This window comes from Crocodylus porosus, unplaced genomic scaffold, assembly GCF_001723895.1.
Source record: "Crocodylus porosus isolate Cpor-Errol unplaced genomic scaffold, CroPor_comp1, whole genome shotgun sequence".
NCBI lineage: Eukaryota > Metazoa > Chordata > Crocodylia > Crocodylidae > Crocodylus > Crocodylus porosus.
This window is the reverse complement of record NW_017728950.1, coordinates 59,971,946-59,981,153: the sequence shown is the minus strand read 5'-3', so window position 1 is coordinate 59,981,153 and position 9,208 is coordinate 59,971,946. Positions and strand designations below refer to the sequence as shown.

General features: G+C 44.7%; 1 protein-coding gene across 2 annotated transcripts in view; it reads right to left on the bottom strand.

Annotated features, from left to right (window-relative positions):
• Positions 1-9,208, bottom strand: part of RFX3 (regulatory factor X3) — a 146,958-nt gene that overhangs the window by 9,417 nt on the left and 128,333 nt on the right. For both annotated transcript variants that reach the window (XM_019555123.1, XM_019555124.1), the window contains 4 exons: positions 6,289-6,386; positions 5,796-5,945; positions 4,161-4,369; positions 1,152-1,305 (listed from right to left, as the gene is read on the bottom strand). In XM_019555123.1, the coding sequence (XP_019410668.1) occupies positions 1,152-1,305; positions 4,161-4,369; positions 5,796-5,945; positions 6,289-6,386 (611 nt within the window). The remainder of the gene's footprint in view (positions 1-1,151; positions 1,306-4,160; positions 4,370-5,795; positions 5,946-6,288; positions 6,387-9,208) is intronic.

Below are 9,208 nucleotides of genomic sequence, written 5' to 3'. Positions count from 1 at the left end.
AAGACTGTGGGACCTGAACCTGTTCAGCCTTCACAAGAGAAGGCTGAGGGGGGGACCTGGTGACAGTCTATAAACTTACTAGGGGGGACCAGAAGGGTTTGGGGGAGACGCTGTTTCCCCTAGTGCCCCCTGGCATGACAAGGAATAATGGACACAAATTATTGGAGAGTAGGTTTAGATTAGACATGCGCAAGAACTACTTCACAGTTAGGGCAGCTAAGAGCTGGAACCAACTTCCAAGGGAAGTGGTGCTGGCTCCTACCCTGGGGATCTTTAAGGGGCTTGATGCGTACCTGGCTGGAGTCATTTGAGCCCAGTTTTTCTCCCACCCAGGCAGGGGGTCAGACTTGAAGAACTACAAGGTCCCTTCCGACTCTACTTCTATGATTCTATGATTCTATGAATTGCAGGATTGCCAGGTAAGAAAAAAACCATTCTGGACACTGACCAGAAGACAGTGGGCTCAGACAGCCACTAGGTGCACTTGGACAATGTTGATGGACAGGTCTGGATTGAATGACAGCATAGCAACGTATGTGGCTACATGCAGAAAAATCTTTACAGCTGGCTTGTTTCTCTGACAAAAAATGTAGAGGTGAGGATATCATGAACAGCCAAAAGGAGAGACTGTTCATTTAATTTACCAACATGCTTTCTGGTCCCAGAGAGACCTGTTATGTCCTTTCTTACAGAACAGAAATCAATGCTGAAGACAATGCTTCAGCAATGAAAATGGTGAAAGTAAGTAAAATATAGAGTTAAACTTCTATTTTTAAAATATATATTTATATATCTATAGATACATATCTGACATTTTTGTCAGGGTCTTTTCTGACTGGTGTGAGATGTTTGTGTTGTAAAACGCAAAGAATATGGTTGGTACCCATTTTATGTCTCAATTCTGCAAATACCTATTGTGTAGGCTTCATTTTATTCATATGACTATCAAAACCAAAAGACTTCTATACATAAACTTACTATATACAATGAGACTTTTGACGTCTGATACCATGCATCTGCCTACAGCAGATATGTTACTAATCTTCTTTTTATATGTTGAAAATGCACATTTATATAGCCATTTCAGAAATTTTGCTAAGTTTTACTCTAAGTTCATTTAAATCTAATACGTCTCTTATACAGTAGCTTACCTCTCCCATAACTGCTATAGGTGTCTCTCCAGTTGCCTGAGCAACACGATGTTCTACTAAGTAAAACATGTATTCATCATAAAGCAGGCGGATCAGATGAAAAGAGCCAAAGCTAGCAGCACTGCGCAAGGTTAAATCTCGAATCACCATCGAACTGTTTAGAAATGGAAAATATTATAGTTATATGTGGTGATATAAAATAAACATGACAACTCATGGTTACAATTACATGCTTTATCCATTAGAAGAACTGATTCCAAGCAGAAACTTCTGACACAAACATCTGCAAACACAAATTCCTCTGCTGTGGGATGCAAGGTCAAAGACAGTAATGCAAAAAAGATGCTAAGAATACTGTTTGCCCGAATACGACAGATACGATGCATTGAGCTATTCTGAAAATACAAAACACTTCTCAAAAGTCAAACAGACTAGGTTTAACTTTCAAATAGACTGGGTTAAATAAACTAGGTGAGTTATGTTTTATGAGCATTACAGAAGCATTTTTGCAACAAACTCTCCCCTTTCTCTAAAAAATTACCTGTGAGATAATCTGCCTTAAAAAACATTAGCCAGATTTTCAAGGGTAGAAGTTTTTTTATACAAGCAAAATCTCTGGTGGGTCTGTGAGAGTGTTCCAATTTGTGTGCACACTTAAAAGCATACACATGAATTTGGCACATGAAAAAACAGTCCTTTGAAAACCTGGCCCTCAAATGGAAAAAAGAAACAAAAAAGAGCTCAACAGACACGGTATTATGATAATTCTGTCAATGTACTTTACGTAGATAGAAAAAATGATATAATGCAAAGCAGACAAAATGCTTTGGATAAATCTGATCTCTTTTACTAGTCCAACTTGACCATCTTACTACTGATTTGGGTAAATCTGATAAAAGAGATCAGATTTACCCAAAGAACCTTGTCTGCCTATGTCCTTAGACCAACACGGCTATAGCCTATACCCCTGAATAATGCAATGCACGCATATATACCAACCAGAAACACATAGAATATACTTTATTTGCTGGCTCTATTCTGGTAAGAGAAGGAGAGCTAATTTTAGGTTGCCAGCCACAGGTAAACCTGAATCCAAGAGGAACATGAATTTAGGATGACCCCCCACTGATCAGATTCTATACATGAGAAATGTATACATTGGTTTTAATTTTCCAGCCTAGAACTTAATTATTGGGGGAGGGCAGAAGGTGCCGGGGGGTCAAGCAGCCTGCACCTTGTCCCTGCACACCATGCCTCTTGCTGTCCATCCCCTCCACCACTTACCTTCCTTCCTGCCTACGCCCCCTGCCCTCCTGCTACTTGACCCCCATCCCTGCTTCCTCTGGCATCTGCCCCAATGTTGTCTACCCCCCCACCAACCTCTGCCGCTTCTGCATCCCCACCTTCTGGCCCCCCACAGCCTCTGTTCCCCATTACTTTCCTTCTAGTTCTGGCAGGGCTCTGGCCCTGCTCCAGCTCAAGACACATAGCACATGGTTGCTCCAGCTCCAGCTCCAGCTCCAGCTCCAGCTCGAGCTCGGCCCAGTAGCAGCGGCAGTAGTGGTAGCTTCAGCCCAGGCTCCATTAGGTGTGGGGGGTGGGGTGAGGTGCAAGTGCTTAGGACGCAGGCAGGGAAAAGTGGGGGCAACTGGTGGGGGGACAGGCATCAGGTGGCTTGACTCCCCCATTGCCTGCCTTCTCTAAAGCCTCCCCCAGTGCCTCCTCCACTGCGTGCCCTGCACTTTCTCCACTGTAATGATGGGTTAGATGAATTTAAGATGGCTCTCCACTAATTAGATTCCATATTTGGAAAATTGTAAACAAATTTATAAATTTTTTATATACTGTATTTACTCAAATATGAGGCAACCCTGAATATAAAGAAGACCCCCAATAATGAGTCTGTATTTATAAAATGTATGAATTTGTTACAATTTTTCAGTTATAGCATCTAAGTACTGGAGGGTTGTCCTGAATTAACCCACCCTCCACCCCACCACACACTGCTACAGCAGAGAAAACACTGGCTAGAAGGGGGAGTCAGGTGGCTGCTTTGCCACTTTTCCCTGCCATCTTCCTGCCCCTATGCTGCTTGCACCTCCAAACCCCAGCTCCTACAGTCTCTGCCCCTCCTTGTTCTTGCCCCAGTCTCTGCCTCTTCCCCCCCACAGTCTCTGCTTCTTCCTTCCCAGCTCGCCCCAGTCTCTGCCTCTTCCCCTCACCCCCATACTGTCAGATGCTGCTCAGGATGCTCTGCCCTGGAACACAGCAGGTAGAAGCTCAGCTCTTGCCTGGCCATGCAGCAGTGCTGGCACTGCTGATTGGCTGGGCAGGGGAAGGAGTTTCCATGTGCTCCATGCCCAGAAAAGACCCCTGAGCCAGAGCTGAGCTGTGCCTGACAGTAAGGGGGAGGGAAGTGTGTGGGTAGGGGAGAAGCTTCAAAGGGGAAAGAGGGTCAGGGCCAGAGTCAGAGCTATAGCAGCTGCCTGCACCCCGCTCCACTTCATATGTGATGGGGGGCTTTCCCCCATGCAGATGGGGAGGGAGGAACCTCATCTTTTATTTGAGTAAATACAATATATAGAACAGAGGTCAGCAATGTTTTTGGACAGGGTGCCAAAAACACGCACATGCTCAACTTTTATGATGTTGGTGTGCTAAGGGAAGCTGTTGGCAGGTGAGCTGTGAGGGGCCTGATCCTTGTTGTGGCCATGCATCCTTGGCCCCTTCCCCAAGGTGTGTCACACTCTGGCACTTGTGGTGGGGGTTGCCTACACTGATATAGAATTTAATTACTGTGGGGTCACCTTAAATTCAGCATTGTCTTGGATTTAGGTTAATATAGTAGTGGTCCTGCTCTGTAGAATAACATGGGACCTTCGGTCATTAGGACTGCATGATCTGATCTCATTTTTTCCGCAATGTTAGTATGTGGGCATGTGTACATACAAATGAAGAGTGAAGTATAAAACACAGCAAAAAAAAATTTAGAAGCATTTTAGGTACTACCTGTAGAAAGACCATTTTAGCAGAAATTGCCTTGCTGCTTTTGGAAAACTGGGTCTTCCTTCATATGGTTTCAATGCTTGCATCATGACATTATCAAGCCAGGCAGCCCACTGCTCCAGAGTGCTCTGCTGCTGTAGAGTCATCTTGAAGTCTGTTTCTAGTCTCTGAACCATGTTGTCATCACACTGGCACACCCAGGAAGCCTGCTCCTGTAACAGTACATGGCACTCTTTAAGGCAGATCAGTACATGAGGTTTATTCACATAGTCACAGAAGAAAGTTCATTCGAAGGATTAGGCAATTAACTGAACAGAAGACAAGCTACTTGTGCTAGGTAAATTAATGCACCCATTTCATTTTTAAGATTCCACAATCTCATTTTAAAAAATGGTGAAAAAAATAAAGTATTCAAATGGGTTTCAAAACTACTGAACTTAGGAAATAAAAAACCCTTAAATTGAAACTCTGAAATACTGATTTTCAAATGAGATTTTTTAAACTTTTCTTATTACTAATTTTTCTAATAAAAACTTAAGGAATTGGTTATGTTGCTGGTAGCACAGTAATAATACAGTGGGAATAGTGATAGAATAGTCACAGAGTATAATAAAAAGGAGGGAATCTCAGTGAGTCAACTAAAGAGATAAGACCTATCTGCTAAGTCAAAGTACTGTTTTTACTCCAATCCAAGATGAGTTTTCTTAGTCAACATATGGAAAAAAGCCCCTTGTCTTGGATTTGAGTACAAGGTGAGAGAGGTGAGGACAGGAGATGCTGCAAGGTGCTTAGGCTCAGGTTTGGAGTTGCAGCCACTGCACCCCCACTTCTCAGCCTGTCACCTGTTCCCCTCTTCCTGCTGTTGCTTACCCTCCACTGTGGCTCTGACCCTGTTCAGCACATGGTGGCTCTAGCTCCCACCCAGCCAGGCAGCAGTGGCAGCGGCAGCTCTGGTCCAGGGCTGGGACTGGGGCTGGAGCTGCCACTGCCACAACTGCTGCTGCCTGGCTAGGTGGGACCAGAGCCAGAGCAGTGGGGGAAGGGGCAGGGACAGGAAGGAGAGGGAAACAAGTGGACAGGAGGGGCATAGGCACCACAGAGGCAGGCACAGTAACAGAAAGATGTGATGTTTGAACAAAGACTAGTCAGGCACATAAAACATTTGCAGAGAAACTGGAATCAAAGTCTAAATTCTATAATGCACCTTTTTAATTACTGTACAACAGTACTACTCTCATGATTAAATAAGGTTGGGAAGGCACTTTCACTAGACACTTGGCAAAACAACTAGCTACTTTTGGACATGTGCAGCAGACCATGGCCATATACTTCATCTTAAAAGAGAGACCTTGGTTCTAATAGCAATGGACTCTGTATTATCGTCTCCATAAATTTATGTTAGCCTGACATATTTGGCTGAAAATAAGAAACCCCAGAGAAAATAAAAACACAGAACAGCCTTGGTGTCCTTCCTTCTAGGGGACTGAAGGTTTACAGAAAACCACTCACAAAAATCTGAAATGTGTGCTTGTTGAACTCTGTCAGTGGTAGAATGAAAGCTAATACTAATGCTCAGAGTTATGAGGAAAATAACAGGGATTATTTTATAAAACTCTGTTCTCTAAAATCACTGTTTACCTGGACATTGGCAAAATCAACACGGTTGAGGTCACTGAGCATCTGGTTAATTTGAGACGTGTTCTGAAGCACGGCACGAGCTGCCTGAGCCAGGTGATTAAGAGATGTGTATCTTCGCAGAGTCTGGGCAAAGGCACTTACAGCGGCAACCTATGAAGAAATTCATTTCCTAGTATTATATTGCATTTATGTTAATTTTAGATCAACTTGTTCCTTGACAATATTTTCTACTTTATTTTCTGTGAACTTTATTTATGAAACAAAACACTTATACTCAAGATTAAACAGTCTTTCCTTTTCTCTTTTATATTGTTTTGTCAATAAACTAATTTCCCACACCTCTTTTATGTTTGGATTCCAGCCTAAATATAAAATCATTTGCTGTCATTATTAAACTACTGCTATTTTTGCTAATGTCATTCCAATACACTATTACATAAGGCCACTTTTGTTCAAGACTAAAGTGAAGAAAAACAGTGGTTCTTTAATTTACCTTGGTTTGTATCATTCTCTGTGGAATATTGTTCATGGCATTGGAAAGCCAACCTTCAAGGCTTTTTGCAAAATTGCGAATGGCTTGGGTCAAGGCACCTAAACATTAAAGAATAAAAACAGAATGAGAAAGATGTCAGGGTGCCTGTACTCAGTTCTCTGTATCCTCAATACTTGAATATTCTACACTGAGATCTGCTGCATTTATTGACTTAAGACAGTTATTCAGTTTAGGCTTCAACTTGTCATTCACATGATAACGTCCAACAATTTTTTTTCAGGTTTAGCAAACAGAAGTGACTTCCTCATCTAAGATACTTTCAAAGTCTATGGCCGGGGTGAATACTGCTTCATGGAGTTTTATAAATGAAGAATTGTAACAACTGCTTTGTATCTAATGGGAAAGATAGGATTCTCTAAATATTTTAGACACAGACGTTTCAACCTTCCAGTTCAACTAACAAGAGCTTTTTCTCTGTAGGGTGGTGAGATATTGCTAAAAGTGTCAGTGTTACATATTAACCCTGACAGTTCTTTGAGAATAGTGTTCTCAAAGAAGCTCAGTGTTGGTTTCTCCATTATCATCAAGGGTCTTAGTTCAGTTTTGAAGAACAAAATGCAATGTGCAGTACTCAAAGGCAAGATCAATCAGCAAAATATAACAATGTGTATAACTGATAGCGAATGGGGTTACTTATCATTCTTAAGCCCTTTTCCCTTTCCCAGTATATTTCCCAAAGCATTAATGTATTCAAACAGGTGTTCAAAAATATAGTCCTTTCAATCAGTCAGGTGATTCTTAACTGAGCTGTCATGACATCCTGGGGTGCAGTGAGATTCTTTTAAGGATGCTTTGGGGTATTCCACAATATTACCACTGACAAACATGCAAACATCTATATGATTCAAAAGAGAAACCCACAGATTTTAAATAGGACTCCACAGTATCAAAAACATCCTGATCTGTCATGGCCTTTCTGAGTTTGTTGCAACAGAAGAACTGCTCTGCTATTTTTTTTCTGTAATCAAAAAATGAATGAAAGCTAAGAACTAACATTTTCTGAGGGGTGACTTGAATCTTGACCCAAAAAGGTGACACCAGTTTGCATTTCTCTGAGAAGAAAAGGCTCTGATTTTTAAAGCAAGATAGATGGAAAAGATGGGATTAGGGGGCTATACTTAGAAAGGAAAACTAGAACTCTCCCACAGTAATCAAGTTTTAGGAAGAAAATTGCTGTAAGGAAGATCAAGTTCATGGCATCTAGTTGTTTAAGACCAAATCCGTTTTCATGGTCACACACTTGGGAGCCAGGAGCAGGGAGGAGAGGAGGAATCCAGGTGCACGTGTGTCCCGCATGCACATGTGCCCCCTTACCTGGCCCGAAACAGAGGCGGACACAGCAGCAGCGGAGCCAGCAGCAGGGGCAGCAGCAGCTGATCCCCCTAAGGTAAATGGGCAGAGGGACCCGATGCAGCTGAGCTGGATCCGGAGTGGAAGCCCCCCGGATCCCTCTTAGCTGAGCTAGTAGGGAGCCACGCTCCTGAGCCACGCCGTGCAAACACAGCATGCCGGTGGGCAAGCAGGAAGGGCCAGGAGGGAGACTCCTGCTAGGGCAGGGTGAAACACCGCACTAAGCCATAAACAAGCAGCAACTCCTATGATGGTGTCGACACAGAGTGCTGCCAGGGCCCCTGCCTGGGGGACGCAGCCTACCCGGGGCTTGTCTGAGGCCTCCACCCAGACAGAGCCCATGGAGGGGCTGGCGCCCCCCCATCCCCCAGCCTGCAGGAGTTGCCCCGCAAGGGGGGGCAGGGATTGGGGATCCCCACACCTGTCCTGTGGGCACCTGCCTTAGGGACCTGGAGGCGCAGGTGAGGGAGCTCCAGGAGGAGGTTAGCAGGCTGAGGGGAACCAGGGAGGTGGAAGATGAAATTGACGGCTTATCTTCTTTTCCTGCAGGGCCACACACCCAAGGAAGAGCCCTCCACTGCAGAGTGGCAGGCGGTCACCTCCAGAACCAGGGATGCTTGTAACATTGCAGTACCAGTTCCTCCAGTCTGGATGGAGAACAGGTACGAAGCCCTGGCAACTCTGGAGGAGAAAGAAGGAGAGGAGGCAACCGGAGAGGAAGCAACTCCACGCTCTCCATGATCCCAGCAGGCCGAAGGAGCTAAGCAGTCCCAGAGGAAAAAGCATTGAGTGATCATCATAGGCGACTCCATCCTGAGAGGTACAGAGGGCCTCATCTGTCGCCAGGACTCCTCGACACGCGAGGTCTACAGGCTACCCAGAGCAAAGATTCAGGACATGAAGGGGATGACCCAGGCTGTGATCCAGCCCACCGATTACTACCCCATGGTCCTAATCCATGTGGGTACTAATGATGCTGTCAGGAGAAGCCCTGATCACCTGATGGCAGAATACCACACTCTGGGGAGCGTGATGAAGGAGATAGGCACACAGGTGGTTTTCTCTTCTGTCCTACCAGTGAGCGGACGTAGAAGATGGCATGTGACATGCATTGCAGAGACCAACTGGCAGCTTCAGGAATGGTGTCTCGAGGTGGGCTTTGGTTTCCTCGACAACGACCTGCACATCACAACAAGAGACATGCTTGGATGGGATGGGCTCCACCTTTCTCCTAAAGGTAAGCATGTGTTTTCTTCTAGGTTGGCGGATCTCCTCCGGCGGGCTTTAAACTAGGCTCGTTGGGGGAAGGGGAAGACGAGGGTGGAGGAAGCCTTGGACTGCCAAACCAAGCAACACCCACAAGTACAGCCCAGCCTAGACTAATGAGCGGAACATATACGCAGGTAAGCGACAGGGGCCAGGGTAATGCTGAAAGTAGGGGGCCAGTGCACACATCCACAAGAGGCCTCAAATGCCTCTACACAAATGCTCATAGTATGGGAAACAAGCA